We start from the raw sequence: 26,041 nt of genomic DNA on the forward strand, positions 1-26,041 counted from the left end.
TGTGTTTTCGTTACCTTAGAAGGAGACGATTTTATCCACAGAGGGAGCGGGTCCTCTTCAGCAGACTCCGCCATGTGGAACTGCCGTGTTTCTACAGCAGCCGAGAACAAATAAACCAGACACTGGCTCTAGATGTGGCTTTTTGTAGCTTCTTCTACATGCTTTGAAGGCAAGCAGTATTCAGTTGGTTGCAGTCTGCAACCTCACCTCTAGATGCCACTGTTACACAGCCATAGGTAGCTATATTAATTCAAATAGTAAGAAGAAGTAGTTGGTGTTCATACACCAGTACAAATGTCAATTAGGATTTTAATGATTATCTTAATTACAGTAACACTGTGCTACCATTGCCCTTTTGAGTTTAGTCAACATAGTTACAAAACCTCACTGTTTGTTGTAATCATGTTTATTTGCACCGTTGTCCTGGTAATTTCTTTCGCTTTGCATTTAAAATTTGACCAAATTTTAATTTCAAGTCTCACTATAAGTTCTCAGAGTGGTGAAGCCTGCATGCCACTGTGTAGCATTTTTGGATATCAGTGCATCTGAATGTGTGTTTTGGGTCATTGCTATCCAACCAAGCAGGATGATGTCCTCCACCACATTTTACTGTTACAGTGTCTGCATTGTCAAGGAACTGCATTGAGAATGTTTTCCCAGAGTAGTTAAGATTTACCAGCAAAAAAACATGGTTTATTTAGTTGTTGTCTCTGTAAGGATGTGAAAACCAATCAGTCTTTGAAATTACAATGATCAACCTTTCAAATTAATCCAAGCTGCCAAAAAGGTGCAGTGTCTTTTGAAGGGAGGCCAGTTCCAGCTGCTCCCCTGTCATGTAAACACAGATAGAGCTCTCCTCAGGACCATGTGGGCGTCTGCTTGATTGGCACCTCCCTCTTAGTTTAGCTGCACCTGTTAGGAACAACTTACAGCTATGTGATTCCTTTAAAGACAAATTGAACTGCAGTGTTCACTGAGTGTGCCACACTGTAGGGTGTGGACAAAAGCATGCAGCACAAACAAGATTATTAACCTCTGTGTAGTTGCTCTTTAAGCATATGGAGTTTTTTGTCCCCTCAGCAAACACAGCTCCAGTGAGCTCCACCCAACTTCAAACAGGAGGCAGATCTAATTAGCCAGAATGCAGATGAAGGCGAGAAAAAATTGATTCACACTCATGAATGATAATAACATTAGCCATAACTTTCAGTGACATATTTATAGCTTTATACATAATTTGGATACTACAATACAGGCCTCAGTGTTATTATTGCCGCTGGTCCACACATGACTTGTACATCACAGTCTTATTCCCCCGTCCAGCAGCAGTGAGGAATAACATATAACTGTCTAGTTGGTCGGTTCTTATCTCATGTCAGTCCAAACAGCGCTCTCCTGACAAGTGGTATTTGACTCAGTCAGAAACTGACACGCACAGAGAGAGAGACAGAGAGGATGTACGAAGAGAGAGAAATAAGAGAGCCCTGAGAGGCAGAAAGCGAGACAGGCCATTCCACAGCACCAGGATGTGAAACACTGCCAATCTTTTTGTCTGATAGAATAATCAGCATGCACTCGACAGGAGAGTGAAAATTGCCATCACCGCACAAAAACATGGCAAGGATGGTCAATTATCTGCGGGGTTTGTTTTTCTCTCTGTGCCATCCATTTGCATACTGTTCCTATGAGAAGGTGCTTTTGATGTAGTTAGACGATTCTGGTCAGTATGATATTATGTGAATGTGTCTTATTAGCGCGCTGTGTGTGCAGACAGGGAAAAGGTCATAATGTTTCTTTGTTCCCATAGCTCTTTTTCCTCAATTAAAGCTAATCACCAGAGCCCAGCATTGATCCAGCCTCTCAGCTTTTCTCATGCCTGGATTCTGATGATGATGATGATGATGATGATGATCATGTGAATGTGTGTGTCTGTGTGTGTGTGCATACTGTATGTATGTTAGTACTTTGAAGCAGAGACAGAGAGAGAGCAAGTGCAGCAACGCAGACAGAGACAGGGCGAATCATGTTCATACATGTGCCCATGTGTGTAAATGTAAATGCCATTCTGTGATCTCCAGCACATCGAATGATTTACCTCTCTGGTGTAATGGAGCAATTTCTCTTTTTTTTCTCTATTCCGCATCTATCATTTTCCTCCTCTTTCAATCTGCAGTAAAATATTCTCCCGTTTAGCTCTGTGACAAGTCATCTGTCACTCAGAACAGCGATGGAACAGACTCTTCTGATGGACAGAGCCCATTGTGTGTGTGTGTGTGTGTGTGTCTGTAGGTGTGCGTGTGTGTGAATATACTGTGAATGATGAGGCCACTGTTAATTTGTTGATTAGTAACAATATTAACCTACGCCTAACTAAACCAATGATTGCCTTAGTGAAGAATGTAAAGTTGCAGGCTGCATGTGATCAACTACTTTCACAACCTTGCAGAAATACTTTCATGAACAGAATATTTATCTTCCGTCAGATTGTGAACCTCATATTGACAAAAAAATCGACATGACTCGCACTATGCTACCTATCCATCCTGTTCCCAAGAGCAGTCGGACTCTTTCTTTCTCACTTTTGTCTCGCCAGAGTTGTTTTTATTTGTTAGCCATGCCAGATATTGAATTTTATAGAATAAACTTTGAGAAAGAAAATTATTTTCTGAGTGTGCAGACACTGGAGCCATGTAAGTTAGGCTGACATTATTCTTTTCTCTTGTTCTTTTAAGATTTAATGTTATGATAGAACGTCGCAGAGCTATCTGTGACACATTATGTTGAGATATAATGGCTGTAAGTACTCCTCATGCCTTCATTCAAATCAAAGCAGACAAGCAGAAGTTGCCTGTTTTGCTGCACACATTGACTAAAATTCACTCTTAACTGATGTTGCTGCCACAGAGGAAAATGTCTGTTCTGATACCATCTGTAAAGAAAAAAACCAAACATATTTAAGCCAGAAGCATTATCATCGTAGTTGACTATTTTGTTAAACTAATACATTCACTTCAAAGTAGCTTCTCTGCCCAGAAAGCCATTTCATATTTGGCAAAACCACCACAGTGGAAACAAAGTGTATGAACCCAGGTATCTGTACACATGATAGCATACTAGATGGTTTAAATATACAGCAGGGGTTATATAATCTAATACAATTAAATGTAGTATTGTTGCAATAAATACTACCTTTGTGGAAATTATAATGTCCATAGTTTTTGGTATTGTTATAGAAAATTGTATTGGATTTCAAAGGATATTGTATACTTTTGTTATTGTCAACCAGTCCAATGAAAAACAAAGTACCTAAGTGTGTCTCTAAATAATTTTTGACCTACCTACCCTGTCTGTGACACTAAGCCCCAAGCCCATTGGTTCCTACTGAAGTTGCAGATCTTTAAAAACAAGCCATGAATATACACTTACATTTACAAAAAAATGTTTTTATATAAAACAGCCAGGCACTGTAGTTTATCACAACTATTAGTTAAACAGGAGTAATGTCTTTGTTGGGGATGATTTTAAGCCGCAGGTTAATACACATTACTGCGTCATCAATCAGTATTACTGTAAAGGCAGGATGGTGTTTGTGGGATCAAATCAAAATAAACTACAATGGCCATGTTAATTGTAACGAAGGAACATGTCGCCCAGTGCAGTGGTGCAACTCACTGATGTGTTTTTAATAATTGTGGGACAACAATGGGGCTCTATAGCACAGAAGAATAAGGTATCTGTACATCAGGCTTCAGCTTGCTGGACTTTTTATGTTATTTGTTCACAATAAGAACAATAAAGAATACCAACAGCATTGTTAAACTGTTAATGTTTTGTCCTCTCCCTATATGTTTATGGGTTTTGCAAAATATCAAATAATTATTTGTCCATTGTGAATGGCAGTGTCCTATCCTGCAGGCAAATGCCACGGCTGGTTTTATTTGTTTTTGTTTTTTATCATCTAAATGTGCAGTACTTTGTTTTCAAATGAAACCATAAAATACAAGTACTATATCATAGTTTAGATTCATGCTTGTTTTCTATATTTATATCTTTGACGTTCAGCTGGCAGCTGTGTGCTGTGGTGAGAATAATAGGTTGGCTTTTTGAGAGCCATAAGCCTTTAAGGGCAATGCAGCTCTGGGTGCTGCAGCCACAGGCTCTCTTCTGTAATAGCCTGTAATTCCTTCTGTCTAGTATAATCACCAACACAGCCTGACAGCACGCACACACGGACAAACACACACACACACATATATATATATACCATGAGTGAGAGGAGAAAGGCTTTTATCCAAGGGTCATATTCACATGGAGGAGGTCGCGGCCACTCCTGCACAGCTGTCTCTGTGTTTGCAGACATGTGTGTACATACTGTACACTAACCCGGGCCTCTGCACACCTGTTGAGATTGAAGAGAAGAGAAGAATATTTAGGCAAAGGTCAGGAGAGTTCAGCGGTACAGTAATCCAGGTGTGTGTGTTGTTTGTCTTCCAATCTCTGAGGCAACATGTGGCCCTCATCTCACACACAACACACTACTGCCATCAGCCACAAGAAAGTGTATGTGTGTGAAGAGTGTGTGTGTGTGTGTGTGTGTTTGGGTGGGAGTTGGATGGTACAGGTGCCAGACTCTCCCCCTACAGCCCCGTGGCGGCCGGAGAAGTTAATTGGCAGCATCTGGCTGACTGAGAGCCCAAGCGCCCACCCCCCCTTCCACCCCACCGTGTTCCTTCTCCTCCCTCCTTCCCTCCAGCCCTCCCCTCCTGTGGGTACTGCTACCCCTGGCACACACTTGGTGACACCAGTCTGGCGGCAAGCTGTGAACGTGGAGTGTGCGTTTGTGTGTGTGTGTATGTGTGATATACCGGGGAGTATGGAGGCAGACAGGGCAGCCAGGCCCCCAGCTGCCACCGTCGTGCCAAGGGAAATGCGGGCAGACAGGCTGGCATCTTTGTGCCAAGGCCAGCAGGGCCCTCAGGGAGGATGGAGAGGGAGGGAGGGACACAGAGGCAAGATAGAAGGAGGGGGGCAGAGGGCCAGATAGAGATTTTGGATGAGTACAATTCTACTGATCTTGTGACAGACACAACATGGGGTTTGCATGCTGATCACGCCACAAGCAACATGTGGTGTGGCGTCACTACTGTGGCCTCAAAGTTACCTCATGTGTGTCAGGCCATTCACTGAAAATGAATCAATCATGCTGCAATTTCTACAGCTTAAACGTAACACTTTAATTGACATTTGTCATAATGTCTGACATTTTGTAAACTAAGAAATGATCACTCTGTAATTTAATAATTAGATTTAACTCTGAAGAAAGTAATTGATCACTCTAGCTCAGTCATTTTGCGGTACAGTGAATGCAGTACAATTAGACCTACACATGGTTCAAGATGTACAGTAGCTTGCATAGCAACAAAAACATAATGATATTCATAATACCAGTGACATTATCAGTAGAAGTAGCAGCACAGTAGAGGGGGTGTATGAAGGACTTTTTACAGTCTGGTGCAAATTTATCCCCTCTGATCGGAATATAATTGATGTGATTTTTGTTTTCATTTTTTGGCATTTTGCTTTTATTTGATATTGACAGTAGAGATACAGACAGGAAACATGGGGATAGAGGGGTATGACATGATGGCGAGAATCAAACAGGGGACGTTCTGTACGTGCCACTAGACTATGACGTTATGTTGTTTGAGCAGAGAAAAATATTTTTTGTAAGTACATAAAATGTATTTGATTTATGAGAAATAATCACACAAAGAATAATTCAATTTGAGAAAAAAAGTAGTATCCACATAAGCATACAGTAATAACCCCTGTCACCCTATTTTAAATATTTGCTCTCCCTCTCACATCTCTGCTCTCTTTGAGCTCTCAGTTCCATACTAGGAAGGAAGCCCCATGACCCAGATTGTTTCACTTTACAGATTTTTACAATTGCCTCACTCACATTTCTCTATACTGAGTTTTAACTCTTCACACAGTCCCCTTTATTGACATTCAGCTCAGATTGATCTCATATTCTAAATGCAAAATCAACACTTGTACCTGGACACTAAATTTAACTGTTGACAATAGCATGTAGGTGAATGCAATTTGTGTGACAGCAATGATCCACAGTGTGGTCCACATTCACATCCGCTGTCTGACTGAGTTTTGAAAAAATGAACTTGGTATTGAGAAATGTGAGTTAGCAATTATAAAGAACTGTCAGAGATTTGCAAAACCTGAAAATACCTCCTCCTATGGTCTGTGAATGATTCTAGGAATCTAAAGCCTGTATTATTTTTATTAAGTATTTTTATTATTCATTTGTTTCTCAATACCTGCCCACGTATCACATAGCTTTCTTTCTGCCTGATCTATTGCTTTATAGACATTTCTCTACAATCTTTTCATATCCTCCATCGGAAAGAGGTCGGGACAACATTCACTGTCCCTTATTTCTGAGGATGTTGGTAATTTTATACCATACCATGTTTTCTTTAGTACCTGCTGTTAAGAACAATGCAGCAGCTACACATATTAATAAAGATGTGTTTCATATTGTCAGTAAGAAGTTGAAAATACAATAACCACATTGAAATTAACTTAGTTCCGTATAAAAGGTATACTGTCTCACAATAACATGATGGGACCCTTGTGATATGTGAAATTATTGTTTCTGTTTTTTCAACAAGTCTGAACAAGAGTATAAATGAATCTTTATTGCAAAATCAGCAACACTGATTGTGACTCAAGGGTGATTTATAATTTATTTTGCTTGTCATTGCATTATTCAAGCTGTTGGTTATTTTTCCACAACAGCAAGTCACTGTGATCAGAGTAATGGTGCACAGGAGGTGAGCTCATCTCTATGTGGAATTTAATAAAAAGTGATTTCAGAATGTGTCATGTGTGTTGCATTTCCTTCCACCGAGTACATTTCCAGAGAGAATGATCTCATCACTCTGTGTGACCTTATTCCTTACACACAGACATACACACACACACACACACACACACACACACATACAGGGAATACAGGAGCGGTGATGCTGATCTTAGATCACTTGTTCTACTGTTACTGGCTTGACTCAGTGTGTGAGTCACACACATTTCAGATCTAAAGAAAAGGAAAAAAGAGAACAAGAAAGAAAGATAGAAAGGAAAAGTGGAAGAAAATGAAAGAAACAAAGACAGAAAAGAAAAAGTGGAAGAAAGAAGGAAAGAAAGGTCAGTGGGTTTGGTGAAACCTGGTCATTCCCTGTGCTGTGGGAATGTCATTAATGGATTAATGGACTGGACAAATAGAGTTGGATCTACTGTAAGATCACATGATCACTACCAGAGTGTGCCAAACATATGCGTATACCTTGGTTGTGTGTGTGTGTGTCTGGCCTCTTGGAACATTATTATTATTACTTAGTCTGGCGCCAGTCTGTCTATTCAGTCCACACTCATAGACACACACACACACACACACACACAAACACACAGATAATGTGATGGGAGTATAATGTTGCACTCACACAATTATAGACGGACGGTCTCTTCTCTTTCCTCTCTTGAACTCTCTCTCTCTCACACACACACACTCACACACACATACAGCCCACTCCTCCCTCTACCTTACCCACCACCACCACTCACCAGGGGTTTAACGCTGACATCATCATTTTATGAGACGTGTGTGTGTGTGTGTGTGTTTGATTTTTCATTATGGTTGCTTGTGTGTATTTTCTCCGTACCCCCCATTATTCCAGACAAATGTGCACCTGCCCTGTTGCCCCATAGGGGACCAGTGGCGCCACAGTGGCGAGGGCACAGTGATCATCTGCTTTCTGCTAATTGCCCTGCTGCCCCTCAAGACGCAGGGGAGCTAGCTACTAGCAGGCGCAGCATGCTCAATCTAGCAGAGACCCCTCTGGGACATATATGGGGGTACCCTTTTTTACTGCAATTGAGGAGTGACTCAGAAAAGCTTTAAGTTCAGTTTGTCAACTCTGTTGACTCCAAACTGCCAGCTTGTCTAGGCCTGTCTTTTGAAACAGTCTAGACTGGAATAATATCTAACATCCATCTGATCATGAAGTTATAGATATCATGTAGCCTTTAATTATCAGATAAATGTGTATGCTTAACTTTTTCTCATCTTACAACCAAGCTGCATTATTCTTCAGGTGTTTTTCCCCTTAAAAGTCACATTTCTGCTTGTGTGCTTATTGGAGACACATCTCACAGAACAAAGTAGTTACTTGTAGAGTCTGAGTTAATTAAAAGCACATCTCTCTCTCACTGAGTTCTATATTTTCAGATAGGTCACCTCTCACTCAAAGTTGTGGCCCTCTACTGGTCCATCCAGGCACTGTCACACTGCTCAGTAGTAAAGTTATGTATTTCCCCATATTGAAAACAAACCTGAATTTATTTGAAGTCAAGTTTATTTTTCTGCACATATTCAAGAGATGCTACATTACTGAAAACATATTGTGCAGTTGTGATTAAAACACCCCAAGGAGCTTCTTAAATCAGATTCTCTAGAAATAATAAGGCAGAAGTCTTAAGATGACAAATAAAGACTGCATTTGGGACTTAATAATGTAAAAATTCAAATAAGGAAAGAAACAATGAAATGAAAAAAAATTCTCATCTTCTCCTCATTGCCTTGTTCTCAGGGTACATGAGTTAGAACAGCTGCTGTAAATCCTCCAGTATTTTCATGTGTGCCACCACAGTGGTGATAAAAGTATCCCTTGTAAATGTATGAGTGCTGTACATCTCTCGCATTTCTATCAGATTTAGGGTGGAACAGATTAGGAGTTTGAGATAGAGGTGATGGCTAGAGCACACAGTCATATTTACATGGCAGACATTTAAATGATAAGAATTCAGAGGGGGCAACAGCAGTGTTTTTTATTTCTAGATCAACTATGCGACAAAGTACAGAGAGGGTGCGGGTCAGAGTAAAAGAGTACTGAGAATATTCTTCCTTATGTGACAATTAAGTATTTATTTAAAAAAAATTTAAAAATCACAGGCATGAGTTGGAAGGTATTTTGTCAACTAGACAGTAAATTAGACTGAGAAGCATAGGACGATATGGAGGGAGGGTGACATGGGAAAGAGATGAATTACTGGAAGAGATGTATATTATGTACACACACTGACAAACACACAGACAAACAGACATACACAGATGAAAACAAACAGCCACACACAACCACTCCCTCTGTATTAAACATATCAGCCGAACAAACTGGGTTACTCCTATAAACAGCAAATGTGTTTTATTTAGATGAGACTCCAAGATTTATGACTGCTTTCAGAATTTTATGGAAATAACTCCACATTTTATGTCCGCTGCATAATCTAAACTCAGGTGAAGAGCTGCAGGTTTTTTGACCGACTTAATTCAGCTAACTCACCTTGAATTTCATTTATGTCTAGAAGCTGCCAAACTTGGGATTAGTTAATTAATTACATTGACCAGTATTATCGATATATCGATGAGAATATCAGAGCAAACCCCTGAAGAGTTGAGCTGTAACAGCGTTTTACAATCCCTCTAACTGGAAGTGGTGTAAAAAAGACCATCTGAGAGTTCACCTCCTGGGTGTTTTGATGCAGCCATCAGGTGAGAGAGTCTCATTCTGTCATGTTTCAGCCTCATCAGAGGGCTGTTTCTGGCCTGAGAGGGCTGTTGTCTCCGCAGGTGTGCGACTCTCAGCTCTGCCATTATAGGAAAGTCCGTAATAAAAAGTGTTGCTTCCTGCCATACGTTACTGCTGCTAGCTGCCCGGCTATTTCACATCATCAGCCCTGGTCGTGATGTGCATCTTCGGCTGCGGAAAATTATGATTAACTTCTAAAAACGGTGAAAATGAAGTCTCTCGTCAGCACTGCCACACTTGAGGGACTAAATCAGAATCTATGACTTCCTCCTGCATGTCTGATTCTCCTTCTTCACCTGGTGTGTGAGCTAGTCCCAATTGAAGGACACTTTCTCGTAAAGCCTCAGTCTGATAAAAATACTGTACCACTACATACAATATACAGCAGGCCAACCTAATTACAAAGGAAGCACATGTTGCCTAGTAACAGTATCTCCAGAAAGCTTTGTTGCACCTCAATTTGCATCCAAAAAAGATAGCTGGATGCCTACAGTATATCCCGTCATGTTCACACACACATGCACACACGTTCATGTACACACTTCCCCACACATGAATATACATAGCCACACGTCTGACACTCTTCAGATGATTCAGAGGCTGTTTTCTGCTTGACTTGGTATGCAAAACAAGAACATGGTGCCACGTTTTAAAAACAATGAGCCTATCTAACATCTGGCATCATTTTGTGAGTGCCAAGAAATATTGCCTCTTCAATTATTGGCGTAGTAACACAGAGGGAGTAAAGAAATGTGTCATTCAATGTGAAATGTTTGCCAAACAGGCTAACTATTTGCCTTAAATGAGCTGGTGGGGTTCTGTGGAGCTTGACAGCTGTAAGGGCATATTGGAAGACATTTAACCTTCCTAACAATTGACAAGATGAACGTTTGACAAGCTGAAAGAGTCAACAGTGAGATAGAAAATAAAAGGGGAGTGAGAGAGAAAAAGTGTGTGTGTGTGTGTGTCCAGGCCTCGTGAGTTTTGTCCTGTATGTTTTTGCCTTTGTCTGTGAGAGTGCTCAGAGCAGCACAGTGATTGGCGTGTCCTCTACGCTTGATTGATTTGAAAATATAGAAAAGATGTCGCCCGTATGAAAGCTACCAATTTATAAGCCTTCATCTCGAAACTTCAGAGAGACGCCTGTGCCATCAAAATCAGAGCAGGAGTTTGTAGCTACCAATGGTTCAGAAGTAGAAAAGCCCCGGCAAGCAAAGTGACACCTCGCTAAAGGCTGCCTGCTAGCTCCATGAAACCCTCTCCCTTTTTATTCTTTCGCTGTCTCTTTTTTTTTTTTTTGTCCCTTTCCCTCTGACTTTGTCTCTTTACTTGTCTCTTTCTCTATTTGTCAACCTTTGTCTAGTGTTTCAGTCTATTTCTCTTTGCTCTGCGTCTTTCTCTTTATTCTGTAAGGCTGTGATGAGACACTCTGGCAGTTAACTTGTCCCACAGCTCGCTGTCAAAGGAATGACCTTGATGTAGCTCACATACGGTTTGAGTTTGCTGCTACGTTTCAGTGTGTGGCTCTTTGCATATTCCTGTTTGTGTGTGTGTGTTTCTGTGTGTCTGTAATCACTGAATTGTAAAACCATGTGTGAGTGCGTTATCATCTGGGGGAAGCTTCTCCATTTTTCCCCCTTATCCCACGTGGTGATAATTCTGTTTGGGAACGACAGCACTGTAACACGTCAAGAGATGGGCAGGGGAGAGGCACAGGGAGGTACCATTTAGATAAAAACAAATTGCCAGCTGCCGAGCAGGAGCAGCCACAGCTTAGAAAAAAAACCCCAAAGGGATTGTGTGAATTAGTGTGCATGTGCTGAAGATTGTGTGCATTTTTATATTTGTGACTGTGACTGCCTTTTCCTTAGCCTGTAGTTCAGGCCTTCCAGGCAGTCTCCTTCCATAAGAAGTCACAGAGCTATTTTCTGTGGCCTATAACTATAATGCTGTGATGGGACAAGCAGCAGTAATTAAAATCAATAGCCGGGACTTTTCCAGTCTCCGGCAAGGTCACACACTGCCCAGTAGAGAGGAAGAGAAGGAAAAACAGAGAGAAGTGGGATTGCGCGGATGGGCAGAGCCAAACAGGGAAATATGTAAAGAGGTGAGGTGTCATCTTATTTTAATTAACCTGCACCTCGGAGGGCTGGCACCAGGGTAATGCACCAGTGTGTGTGTGTGTGGGTGTCGGTTGTGCGTCTATGAGTGTGTCACGTGGAGGTTTATTTTGTCCTTGCCGGTCACTTTTATTCACAGTATGAATACTTGAAATCCATGCGGTTTTAGAAATAATATTCATGCTCCATTGGGGAGGGCGGGGGGAATTAACCATTTTTTTCTTGTTTTTGTCTTCCACTTCTTTGTCCATCTTTACATGCTGTAAGACAAGGCTGGTAAGCTGGCTCCAGTGGGAAGGCTGGGTGTGGTATAGCTAGCCACTGGCCGCATTAGTATTCTGCTGAGATAGCCACATGCAGATACATTCCCCTTTCTCCTCCTCTGAAGGAATAATCAGCCCTGCCTTTCTCTTCCTTCTTCCCGTCTGTCTGTGAGAGGCCAAGTCATTTAGCTTTTTGTTTTACCAGGTACCTGCAGGGACATCTTCAAGTGTTTGAAAATGCATGCAAGTGTGTTCACTGTGCATTTCTATGCAAGTCTGAAAAACCAACGTATTAGGCGTCTGAGCAAACACATAAAACTCTTGTCTCCTTCCTGTCCTCCCTCTTCAGAGGTGAGTCAGAGAGAGAAGTTCACTCCGTCAGAGTTAGCGCAGAGCTGTCTGTCCTGTTTGTTGATTATCAGATCCTGTTCCTATCACAGCCCTGATAGCATCTCCATCTGATCTGTTGCCAGAGACGCTAGCTCAGTAGCCAGGCCCACCATCACACAGTCGCTACGCTGCTAGCCGCCACCCCTTCCCATATATCTCCGTATCAGGCCCAGATCTGCCATCACCCTGCTCTCTCATCTTCTCCTTATCTCCTTATTCCACCTTTCTCCCTGCTCCCAACACCCCAAACCTACCAGTCACTCATCGTCCTCATCTTCTTCCTCCTTTTATCCTCCTCTCTCAGAGCGTCTGCCAGAGCTCCTATGGCAGCGCCGTTGTTCCCCCTGCTTGGTTTTCTTCGCGTAAACTGTCAAGGCGGAGTCAGTGAGTGACAGGACAAGACAGGAGAGATTCAGAGAAGGCCAGAAAAAAGGAAAGGTGGAGAAAGAGGAAGAAGAGAAAGGAGGCAAATAAAGTCACTTGCATGCATACAATATCCTTCTGACCGCGTCTCAGTGGTGAGGGACAAAAGAGAAAACAGAGGAAGACAAAGACAGACAGGCAAAGAGTGTGAAAAGAAAACATGTTGAGTAAGCAGAGAGGTTCTGTAGACTGCAGCAGTACTGTCCCGTCCCCCATCGATCGTCCATGAGGTGCATGGATCTGTCAGCTTTATTTCACCTAGGGCCCAGCATGCAACATGCAACACGCAATTCAGCAAAGTACACAAACACAGCACACAACGAAGAAGACACAGAAAAGACAACCCTAAGCACGCAGAACATTACAAACACCATACAATGCTCAACACAACATGAAATATGACATACTGATCCACATTAGATGCTTACTCATTCCTCACTCTATATAATTTTTTTTAAATTGCTCACTACAACTTGAGACTTGAGCAAAAAAGCAAACACATTTTATGCTGCAATTCTAAATTACCCATCATGCAAAACACACATTGTGCTATGGTGTCGTAGTCGTCATGCTTAAAATCTTTTGTATTCGCTTGGAAATTGCTGCCTTTTAAAATGCAACGCTGAAAACACCAGGTGGCCACATTTCTCAGTTTCCTGATAAATTAGAAGCAAGGGTCAAAATGTGAGCTCTTCTGTTTTTGGAGATGAATGTGTGGAAAGCAAAGAAAAAGAGACGAATGAGGAGAGCAAATGAATGACATACAACTAATTTTGATGCAGGAACATAGTTAATGTTTTCCTGTCATTCTTCACTTCTTCAAAATTGGTTAGAGTTGATTATCATTTACCACAGGTCATTTTTGTTGCTTACTTACAGCCTTTTAGTTTTGAAGAGAAACAAACAAATTATGAATATAAAGTTATGTTTGAAATCTCAAGTAATGAAGTCAATTTGCCTTTAATTTATCAAGTTAGCTGACAATTTATCAATTTAATTTCATTGTTTTGTTGTTCACATAAATTTTCATTGTAAATCTATCAGCTATATTTTGCCGTGTTTGCTTTAAGTAATAAATGGCGATTGCGGTGTTTATGATAAATCTTGTTGTTGTTTTAAATCAGTCAAAAAAATAATCAATTTATTATGTGGTGGTTTGTTTTAATATTGACCCCTCATAAGTTAGGAACCTCTCAGACTTCCCAAGCAAGCTTGAGTACCAGGTGATTAATTTCTACTTCCTTCCTTTTTACTCCTTTTCCAGCTGAACTCAATATCTCTGGAAGACGACAGACTGACAACTTGATGCAACTTCTGCGTTATAATGTCTCAACTCTCTTTGTGTATAACTCATGAGTCACTGTTTCCTTGTCTGTCTTTACACTTTTTGCACTTTTTCTTTGCAAAATTTCTGTGCTCTCATTGTTCCTCATATCTTCACCAGATGCAGTTTGAACCCTTTTAGACCTCATGCCCTTAAATTAAAAGACCTGTCCTGTAAACGACCTCACTAATTTTTCTACAATGTGTTTATCTTTTGCTGTTGCAGGCAGAGGCTTCCGGCCAAAAACGTGTACTACTATCGTTGCCCTGACCACCGGCGCAACTATGTCATGTCCTTTGCCTTCTGTTTTGACCGAGAGGATGATGTTTACCAGTTTGCCTACTGCTACCCCTACACCTACTCCAGGCTGCAGCACTACCTGGCCAGCCTTGATCGTAGGAACCTGCCCTACCTGCAGAGGGAGCAACTGGGACTCAGTGTGGTGAGTTGGGAGGTGGAAAATGCTATGGGCGGGTGGAGAACACAGTGTGTGTGTGTGTGTGTGTGTGGGGTGGTTGTGGTTATGGCTGGAGCAGAGAAGTCGAATGGTGGTGAAGATTAGGGGTGGAAGGGTTATAAGTTGTAGTGTGTTTGTGTGTGTGTGTAGGTGTGTGGGCGTGTGTGTTCAGAAAAAGGAGACCCCGATTGGTAACTTAGGTGTGCCTGCTGGTCATAACTTCAGCCTCTCATGTTATTATTAGGATTGTTGCACTCTGAGATGACGGACTGTAAGCCTCTGGGTGTGTGTGTGTGTAAATGACTCCGTGTGTAATCAGCAGAGCTCTCACCTCGGCAGTAGGAGCTAGTGTATCATACACGCTGCCTCCAGTCTTGTCTGCTCTTATCAAATAATTGTAGGAGAAAAACTCATTAGAAATGCTTGAGAGATTACGACTTTTTCTTCTGTCCTCCAACATTTGTCAGAGAAAAGCTTGCTGCAAGGGGGGCACCATGAAAGTACAGGTATTTGTAAGGAGCACCTGACCATAAAATACAGAAAATTTAGAAACCATGGCATTAAAACGGCTGATGCTACGGTTAATAAAAACAAAGAGTAATACCTCTATAAATAAAGAATCTGGTGACCTACAGTAATACTAACAATAACAAAATTAAGTATTATTAGGTAATTGTGGTCATATTTTTAAAAGCAAATTCAGTGCGAAATTGTATTAAAAAGGAGAGAAACATGATTCACTTATTTACCTTCATTTAAAGTTATAATCCTTAAGATCTCAGTTTTGGTTGATTTGGTGACAACTGGTTTAACAGGAAGTGCGTCCCCAAAATTCTGTTGGAAATTACCATTTGGGATGCAAACCTTGAGAAGCTAATCAGAAATACAGAAATACAACAGACGTAGAACAACTGGTGTATCTGTTTACAACGCAGCCAACCAAACGCTTTTAATGTGAAGTAGGAAGTGTTCAGTTTGCATTAGCAGTAACTTAATACATCTCAGAGAGTGAGTAAACAAGTCAGTAAACAAGGAGGCATCTATCAAATAGATATAATTACAAACAGTAATGCTGAAACACATTCATGCATTGTGTCCTCTGAATCCCTTGTGCTTATAGAGGTGATTTGAAATCTGCCTTGGAATGGTGGACTCTGTCACTAACAACAAAAACTACTATAAAGAGAGTCAATATCTGAATGTAAACAACAACAAAAATGGGATTTAAATACAAAATAAAAGTTAATTTGTGTTGATTATTATTACTATTTACTATTTACCATTACTATTATCCATTATTTCACTGAATTGTTTATTACATACCTTTACATACATTCCTATATTTTGCATACCTGTTTAGTGTAAGTGTATAAATATATTCAATATCTAATTGTCTATTCTCAGTACCCTAATAACATAGAAGCACCTAGCCATATCAGTACGTGACAATATACAGTATCTGCTAGATTTGCACTAACTATGTACAGAACATACCAGGCACTACAACAGTATAATATTTTATTTGTTTGTCCAGTGAACAAATCAAGAATAGCATTTTATTGAGAAATTGGAATGGATGACTCCTCTGCAGTTTCCATACTTTGCAAAGTCATCCAGTGGGCTGCATTTGATCCTCTGGCGGGCCGGTTCTGGCCTGTGAGCCGTATGTTTAACATCTCGGATGTAAAATAAGGATTATAAATTTAAGTGTGACAACTATTAATCCAAAGTACACATTTTGATGTATGAACCCCCAAGGTTGTGAGCGAAGCAATATTAATTTGCTGTCAGTGCTAGCAGTCTGTTTCCCACTTCTGTTGTTAATACTTACAACTATACAACCTGTTGTCAATAGACAGCCAAATGAATAAAAATCAGCATGGAAAACAGCAGAGGAAAATATAAAATGACCCTATGGTTTGAAGACCAGGAAGTTAATGGTCAGCATGTCTCACTAATCTTTCCTCTCCATCTGTACTGCTACTGTGTTGTGTGTCACATAGTGTAAATATTAAACTTTACAATTCTGCCAGTGTAGCACACTATTTTTGCTTTATTTTTAAGCCACATCATTTGTCTGTGTGAGACAGAGGAGAACAGAGAGAGGACAGACTCGCTTGGTTTGGCTCACAGAGTCAGTATTAGTATTCATAGTCATAGAGAGGTTTTATGGCCGTATTTTTCTCTTTATGTTCTCTGGGCCTGGGTGGCAGACAGCCCAGCCCCACCCTCTCATATCTCTTTCTCTGTCTGCTCCCTCTCTTGCTCTTACCCTCTCTATCTCATGCACATATGCAACTCCGCACACACACACTAAGGTCAGAGGGGAAGGGATAAGAAGGGATGAGGAGAGCTTTCTGGCTGCATCAAAGTTTAAAGACGGATTGCTGCCGTTTCTAAGGTTCCGAGTCTTTGCAGGGACACCACAATAGCTTTAACCTTCTAATGGGTACAGTTATCTCATAAGGATGGAAATAAGAGCCAGGGCCATTTGCACTGGCATTCTTCTATCTTGCTGACTAATTTGTTTTCTGTAATGTATTCCTCTGAACAAAATCTCTGCCATCCAGCATGCACTGGTAGACTCAGATACTTAAAAAAAAAAAAGGTCGGCTCTTTTTAATTTTTACCTCCAGCTCTCTTCATCTTTATGAATGAGGTGTTTACTGATTTATAAGGCAGGTATTATTTTATTATCTTACTTACACCAAGATTAAATAAAGCAGAGTGAATTGAATTTAGTGTGTAAATTACATGACACCAGATTTAATTCACTTCAGCCATGCACTGTAAGAAGTCACTTTAATTGAGATAGGAAGATAGAGGGACAGAAACAGAGATGTAACCGTTCTGGGATGAATGAAAAGGGCAAGCCGGGAGGATCTGAATACAATTTTCAGATCAGCCTCTCAATTATTTCACTTTCACTCACACTCAAACTGCCGATTGAGACTTTACAATAAGAGTGGAATTCACCTGTTCAGGAAATTGCATTTCTGCATATCACAGTGAGTGGTAATTCCTAAAGTTTTTCACTGTTGATGATCTAGAAAGTGAAACAAGAATGATGTTTGATTATTGGTAGATTATATAGAGTTTTGTATTGGATACACAGCTATTGGTCCCAGTAAAGCCTGAAAACCCCACTAGTTTGCATACACAGTTATAGTCCTCACTTGGTCCTTCTTAATTTCATCTTAATTTTTCATCTTGGTTCTTCTTTAATTACATCTTAATTTTGTAACGCATTGGTCATCCAATCTTGTTTTTCTCATTAAAGAAATACTGACAAAATATGTTCATTACTGAGCTTCAGAGACACTGAATCCATTGTACATGCTTTTATTCCCTTACAGCATTGTTTTCCTAACTGCCACAAATCAGAAGATAATTCACAAGCTCCAAATTGACTACACACAAACAAAAGAAGAAAAGAGAAAGAGAATTATTTTTATGTCTTTACATTTGCTACCAACCTGTCAGCTGTTTCCATGTCAAGGTGACCAACGGTGACTGAGCTTTTGTTGTTAGGGCACCTGAACTCTGGAACGACCTGCCTGAGGAGATCAAATTAGTATCATCTTCACTTCCTAAAGGAATTGTTTGAGACTTTGGAAAATATGCCTATTTGCCTGCAGCAGAGAGTTAGATATGAGGAGATACTCTCATATCTGCCTGATAAATATAAGGCTACAGAAAGCCAGACTGGACACAGAGTCTGGCCTGGATCTGTCTGCTGGTTATAAAATACAGGTTATGTTAATTATTTCCCCTGTTTCCAGTCTAAGCTAAGCTAAGGTAAGGTAAGCTAACTGACTGCTGGCTGTAGCTTCATATTTAACAGACAGATAAAAGTGATACAAATCTTCATATCTAACTCTCGGCAAGAGAATAAACATATTTCTAAAATGTCGAACTATTGCTTTATAACTTACTTTTGTCAAAAGGTTTTTGTAACTTTATTTAATTTTGGTAATTTGTTTCCATGTGTGTATTTATGTGTGTATGTAAATTGGTAAATATATCATACATATATATGTAATATGTATATGTTTGTATGTGTGAATTGACAGATCACAGTAATAACCCACAAAGCCTAAAACACACAGGTCCTTAAAACACATACACACACTTGTGCATATTGTAGATACACACACGTCATCCACAAAGACAAATACTAGACAAATTTCTTGTATTCCCCAGAGGAGATGGGTTTGGATTCTTTCTATTCCTGCTCTGCTGGGTTCATGGCCCTGTGTCTGTTCCTCTAGTCCCTGTCTGTCTGAACATTTCCTTTTGTAGACCATCTTGACAGTATCTGAGTAAACTGCTCTCTCTTTCTCCCCCTGAGGCGTCCATGTCCACAGAGACACAGAGAAAGAGACAACATGCGTTTGACCTGCTACAATACTAACAAGCCTCTTTGAAAAGATGCGTACTGCTTCCTTCTTTCAAACTATTTCCTCATTTCTGTATGGTCCTCAAGTGTCCCCCAGCCATCTGGAGTTGAAAGCCCCTTATTTGCCCACCTTGCCTGTTGACAAAGCGTTTTTTCCTTTTTCTCACCAGTAGGCAGTGTCTGCCCGGGAGTTGCGGAGGCAGCAGTTTGAGTTTTCCTTCTGCTGGCCCCGCTGGGGGAGGGCAGGGCTATGACACTATTAGTCACCTCTGACACAGCACAGCCTCTGCCTGTAGACCAGATGGAAGGAAAGTGTAAATGAGAGACCTCAGGGTGGTCGAGTGGACAGGTCACTGACCAGCCTGAAGGTTGTCTGAGACCTAGCATGCATGCAACTTAGAGGCCTGAATCCTTACTTACTATTATACTTTGATTCTGTTCACATACCCACATCAAGTAAAACTATTGATGTCAGAATCACAGCACAGGAATGTCACATCCAATCAGTTTTTTTTTTCTTTTGAAATCTCACAAATCAAAGCAAGATTATGATAGATCACTTAATGTGTTGAGGAGAGGCAGCGGTCACTGTCAGTGGCAGTGACTTAACATTACTTAGACTGTTGTGATTGAATTTTAGACCTAATCCTGTCTGCTATCAGTGTTCAGGTACCATGTCTGGGTGTCTGCTCAGTGGGAGTGGAGTCTTGAAGAACAGGGTTTTTTTTCCCATGTCTGGAGGAAGAGGAGGGGAGTGGAGTGGGCACTGCAGCTATATCTGCCTGGCTGCCTCTCTCTCTCCTTATCTCTGTGTTTGTACACTGTGTGCCAAGATCCAATCAATAGCCACTCCAGCCGTGGAGAGAGGAGAAGGTCAGCAGCCACACTGGAGGAGCTGGGCTAGGCAAACTGATGGAGACATGGAAAACATAGGAAACACATCACAGGCAGCGCACATTTCTTCTCTCATGTTAATGAGAGATCCTTATGATTTCTGCCTCCCAAGGACTCGCAACACTGTAAAACACTCCCTTAAAAACATTTATGTTATTACATTACAAAAAGTACAACATTTTGGGGTCTCCATCAGATAAAGGTTCCTCAATTTTGGCTTGAAACTTTTCTACAATGTTGCAAGTCTTTGGAAAGACAGAACTCACAATAATTTTTGACAAGGGCATTGCATTCCAACCCTCTAGAGTCATGACTCTAGTCATCTTAAATTAAAATAATTATTTTATTTATTTAAATATATATAATATTATATATGAGAATTATTATATACATACATACAGTATATACAGTATATACTAGTATACATAATTGAGCTGTCTAACACATTAGGAACAGCACAATCCTGTCACAGTGAATTTTCAGAGTGATTGACACCATTCATGTCTTCTCAGCAACGGTTTTTCACATCATACATTGTCATCAAGTAATGTAACATCATCCATTGTGACGCAGTGCCGGTTTTAATTACAGTAACTAATTAATGCCAACTTTCTCTGAAAGCGGACTCTGAGAGCTGAGTTCTTGACACTGGAGCTATTCTGTGAATGGCTGTGTGATTGGTTTGTAATGAAGAGAGCCCTCCAACTACTGACTGCCTCTTTCAAAGGCCAACACCTGAATAGCCAATCAGCACTTTATCATGTGGATGAGGTGATACTGCAAAGTGAGACCACATGAGAGATGTGAACACCCACTTTGTATTTCAGTAGTGAAAGGAAGTCGGGACTCACTTGGTGAATTTACTGGGATGACTCGAACTGATTCAATCATACTGTTTATGTGGAAGCAAAACATAGCACATTGTCTACAGTGTCAGTGTCTTTCTACAGTACGACGTACAAATGAGACAGATGGGGCATGGCAGATGATTAGAATTGTTAGCTATATATTCCCCCAAACATAGTTTGTAGCTTTGTTAGCATATATTCAAGACAGACACAAGCACTTCACCAGTCAAGCAAGCTGGCACCACTCAAGTAAGTAAACTGCTTTTCCCCAAGCTGAGAGGTAAACAGCTCAAGATAACAGAGTTGTTTTTTTCCTTTAGTGGCAGACTGTTCTTGAATGCATTAGCTGTGGCCTAAACATCAAACAGGGGGAAAAAAAACTTTTAAAAAAGGAAAATGCAAAAGAAAAAGACAGGGCAACCTAAGGAATAAAGCTATATCAGCAGGTGGAAATTAAATTTTCACTCCATATTTTTTACTTCCACGACTAAGTTCTGAAGAAGTTTTTCCTTTGTGTTTGTCTTCTGTTTGTTGTTAACTTTATGGGTCCTTGCATTACCTCTTTGCCATTTTGTTTTCCTGTTTTTGCATTCGTCATAAATTGTTCTCTGTTGGCCTCAGGAAGTTTAGTATTTTCCTTGGCAGCCGGGTATCTGGATGAAAGAGCTAGACTCTTTATCATCTAATAGTATGTTAATCACTGCCTACAGCACCTCGGCGTCAGAAGGAAAGAGGAAATTCCTCAAAGATGGAAAGGTCATCATTGTATCATTGCAGGTTTCTTGGCAACAATTCTTGTTTTTATCCTGCGTTGTATTCCACTTCATTAGTGAGTGACCCTTATTCCTTATATACTCAGATGCTTCTTATCAGCATGGCGGTATCTGTTGTCTAGCACAGGAATCTGAGAAAAAGGTTGAGCTTCAACTGTCCTTTGGCCTCAGACAGTTGACTAAGAAGGCTGGTCCAGAGGGAGCAGAAGATAAGCAGGTTTATGATCTATGTCCTTACGTTATAGTGCTGTATGGCCTCTTATCTGCAGCCAATGGTTCCCCAAGGATACTAGATGCTTTATTACACATCCCCTCCCCTGCATCTCTGCCATCTCTCTGGCGATCAAGAACGTGGTAATGAGGGAGAGGTGGTGGGGAGTGCATTAGTCATGGTTGTTAATGCGTAGCCTTCTCTGAAGGGGAGGGAGTGTAGATGGGGTGTCTGTGCCGGTGGTTGGTTTAACTTTACAGTTTTGCACAGTGCAGGTCAACTGTGTGTGGACAAAATATGGGAGATAAATAGATTAAAGTACCACAGGTGAAGCTCTTTGAATTTGATGGTGTGATGTTCACGCAGTGCTGACCCCTTGTTGATCCTTATTATAATGTTGGCACAAAAGCACACAGATTTTGGGTTACTCAGACAGAGATAATATTTATTTTGGAAATTGGAACTTATTCACACCTTAATGGCTTGGTGCTCTGTCTCTTTTCTCACCCCTCTTTCTCTCTCCTTCTCTCTCTCTGCTCTCCCTTGTGTTTCAGTGAATAGGAATTAAGCTAATGAAAAGTTCTCTGAAATGGCTGATGTCAATGGACCTACAGTGCTGGGAACCAGAGTTCTGTGGATGGGAGATAGTTGAGGACCTGGTGTATGACATTAAGGTTGAAAAAGAATGTCATTTCAAACTAAGCCTGTGCAGCAGTCAGCAGACACTCTCTTTCTGCCTCTCTTTGTCTTTTCGTGTCTTCCACCTCTTGGGCTTTAAAGGCAAATCTATTCCCATCCTCGCAGCTGCGTTACAGCCGTCTATCTGCCCTCCTCTGCCAATGGATATTTACTCTGCCGGCTTCCTAGATGACGCTCAGGATGGAGCATTGAGCAGGGAGCACTCACTCTGTCTCATTTGGGTGTCAGGACTCAGTTCCCCAGAGGGACACAAGAGGGAACAAAACAGATAGCATTCAAGGCTTTTAATAAATCAGAATACACCTTTCTGACAGTGTAATTGCTTTCCATTGCCTGGCCCAAATTTACCAGCAAGCAGGAAAAAGAAGGCAAAGAGGGGAGAAAACAAGAGAAAGGGAAAGACGGAGAGGAGAGTAACGCAGAGCAGGCTGTACAGTAGATCATTTGTTTGGGGGAAAAGAATGAAAATTAATGAAAAGAGAGTTGCTCGCCCTCCAAAGGCAACCAAGCTTGAAATTCACTTTGAGGGAAACTTAATTTGTTGTAAATGGGCAAAAAACATATTACTGCGCAGCGCGTAGAGGAGCTGCACTGTGTGTCCGTCTGCTGCGTCTGTCTGTCGGCATGTGTTTGTGGCAGATGAGGACGCTATGCTCTGAATAGCTCAGCTGAGAGGAGGGAAACACAGGAGCCTGTTAATAACTCCAGTAACAGCATTCTTTTTCTACATGACTGCTCTCCAGCACTCCCTTCTAGCACGTCTGAATACAACTCCAGGATGTGGAGGGGAACTTGTCAAAAGTTACTTGTAAAGAATAAAGTTTGGCCTTTTCACTTCAGGTGTGGGGATATGTTTGTAAGTGTGTGTCAGGACACACACGTACATGTGAATATGCATGGTTTTGTGTCCTTTAGCTGGCATTAAAGAGCTATAAGAATTTTAGTTTGTAAACAATGACTAAACTTATCAACAGAAAGAAGGAATAGCAGTTTTGATGTTATGACGTCTATGTATTGTGTTGCATAGATATCTACAGAAGTTAGCATGCTAACCAGCAAGTTCCAGACCGACCTGTCTCATGATACCACTTTGTATCTCAAGAGGCGATAGTGAGTCACTGTAGCATCCAGTCTGCCCTCAGTCCAACATAGGAGGATGAAGAAGTAGAACAAGAAACCAGAGTTAACATTGCCATTGCTTTCCACTGCTGGATACAGCTCTTGGCGAGTAAAGGGATGAAGTTGTTCTATAACGTTGTATAGCACTGAGAGTGTTAATAGTTTGGAGGGACTATGCTTGGCTTAAGTGTAAAAGTTGGTCTATCGTTAAAAGCAAAGAGCAATAGAAACAAACTTAGCAAATAAATCATCTTGTTGCGCTTTTCTCTTCTCCAATGGTTTAATGGTACCCAACTGGAGAATTAGTGCCACCTACTATATATCTCAGTGAACCGATTCCTGATATTTGCATAATGGTAGTGGATGGAAATGTGCATTCATTTGCATTTTCTTTTCGATTTACTGGATATTTGTTTAAAACTTGCGCTACATTTGGATGGAAACCTGGCTAGAATGAAGCTTCACTTCAGTTAGTTGTGGCAGAGGTATCATAACAGAAGAGGGACTTTTGTACTTAAAAGGCTTTAACTGTGAAGGATATTCACTTGGTTTGACTCAAACTGCTGAAGCTTCATATTAGCTTTTGCTGAACTTTGAAATGTATTTTTGCACTGAATAAGGATGTAGATCACTCACTAAAATTGCTTTAGGAAGGAATTTCATGACAGAACAAATGGACAGAAAGAACAATTACACTTTCAATGTACATATGGCCATTTAAGTATTGTTTTGAGACAGACTTTAGAAACTGTTAAAAACATATTCTTTAAAGAGACACCTTTGGATTGGGATCCCCAGTTAAAGGACAATTCCGGCACAAAATGAACCTGGGGTTAATAACACTTATTTACTGAGTTGGTCTGTTCTCTGGGATATGTTTTCATTCTAATCGCACGTGACGAACACGAAGAGGAGAACAAAACTGCCATTAATAGATTAGCTTCTAAATCTGTTTTAAACAATGATATCTTGGAGGCTGACGTCGTTACCCAGAGCTCCTTTGGCACCGACAGGGAGTTTTGATTGGCTCGGCATCGGGGAGAAAGTCCAGACGCCTTTCTGCAGAGCTCTCAGGATCTCCGTGTTCTGCAGAGAAAAGCTTTGTGTCGACTGTTGATGCCTAGATACTGCTGCGAACTAATCTTAACAACGCCTACTCTGCAGAGACGCAACACACTAACACCAAAAAAAAACACCTTCAAGAATATAGTAGACTGAGTATCCCATTCAAGAGCCAGCATGAGAACCATAGATTATGCCGAGGATATTCGTGCTATGAACCATAATGGTGTTGAATTTTTGAAGGTTCAGTTTAAAGACCGTCATCTACTCACACGTAATTGTATAGAGAATACGCCATTCGTGTTGTAGAAACTAGGGTGGGGGAGGTCAACACTAAACTATTATTTGCTTGCGTGTTGCTAAAGTCGAGCCTTTTTGGCAGTAAACAGCGTAAGGAACCTTCGATTAAAAAATGTAAAACGATAACTCGTCTAGTGTACACTTACTCAGGGATAACTGTCCATCTGGGTCCCTCCGGTTTGGGTCGCCGCTCCCAATATTTTCGGGACACGATGCGAAAAAAAGTTTTTGCTAGTACAGCCACTGTTTCATCACAGAGGGAAATCTTCAGACTGCTACAGAAACACCACCTGGCGCTCCTTGCGGTGCGGACGCAAACACAGGTCAGCCACCCTCCGTCGCAATACAGGCACATCCTCTTCGGTGGCCCTAGCTCACGAAAATGCCGCAGGTAACACACCAGTTTCCCCGAAGTACGAGGCTGTGTTGGGCATTGACTAGCCGCATAGCCTCCTCTCCGTAGCCCTTTCACACGGAGCGCCTCCCGCCGCGGCTGCTCCGTCTGTAATATTCCGCCGGAAAAAGAAGACGGTCGCATTAAACTGAAAGGGTGTCGTTGTCAATGTCTTCAAATTCGGGTTGAAATAACCGGCCATCTCTTCAGTGGTGTGTCTGTGGAAAGCACTACAGTAGACTAGAGTCTTGGTTGCGCTCAGATGCTTCTTTTCCTGCACACAGCGCGAGTTCACAGTAAGATGTGCGTTCAAGTCCACATCTCAGAGAGTTGGAAATGGTCACCGACTGTTTTCCCCAAGAATGGCCCGCACCGCCTGTAATACGATGAGCTACTGTTGTTCTAAACATCTTTTTAATAGACGTGTCGTACACCATACAAAAGTTCTCAATGCTTCCGGTTTACAAAGTAGGGACCGCTCATTAATGCCTACCCTGTGTAAGTGTGGGATGCTATTTGAGCCTTGTTAGTGGTAATAGAAGATAGCTTTCTTTTCAGCTTTAGCATGAATGCCCGTTGACTAGCGTTATACAGGTAATTAAGCGGGTTGAATAAGACAAAGACAATGGTCACCGTGCGATTAGAATGGAAAACAATATCCCAAGAAACACACACAATTATTAACCCCAGAACAAAACAC

The 26,041-nt window shown here is 41.1% G+C and overlaps 1 protein-coding gene across 1 annotated transcript in view; it reads left to right on the top strand.

The window, feature by feature from the left end:
* agbl4 (ATP/GTP binding protein-like 4) overlaps window positions 1-26,041 on the top strand; it is a 146,668-nt gene that overhangs the window by 119,696 nt on the left and 931 nt on the right. Inside the window, exon 5 of the mRNA XM_035653649.1 lies at window positions 14,411-14,627. Within this exon, the coding sequence (XP_035509542.1) occupies window positions 14,411-14,627 (217 nt within the window). The remainder of the gene's footprint in view (window positions 1-14,410; window positions 14,628-26,041) is intronic.

The sequence above is a fragment of the Morone saxatilis genome, unplaced genomic scaffold, assembly GCF_004916995.1.
Source record: "Morone saxatilis isolate NCDOM2014 unplaced genomic scaffold, NCSU_SB_2.0 Contig12, whole genome shotgun sequence".
Classification (NCBI taxonomy): domain Eukaryota; kingdom Metazoa; phylum Chordata; class Actinopteri; family Moronidae; genus Morone; species Morone saxatilis.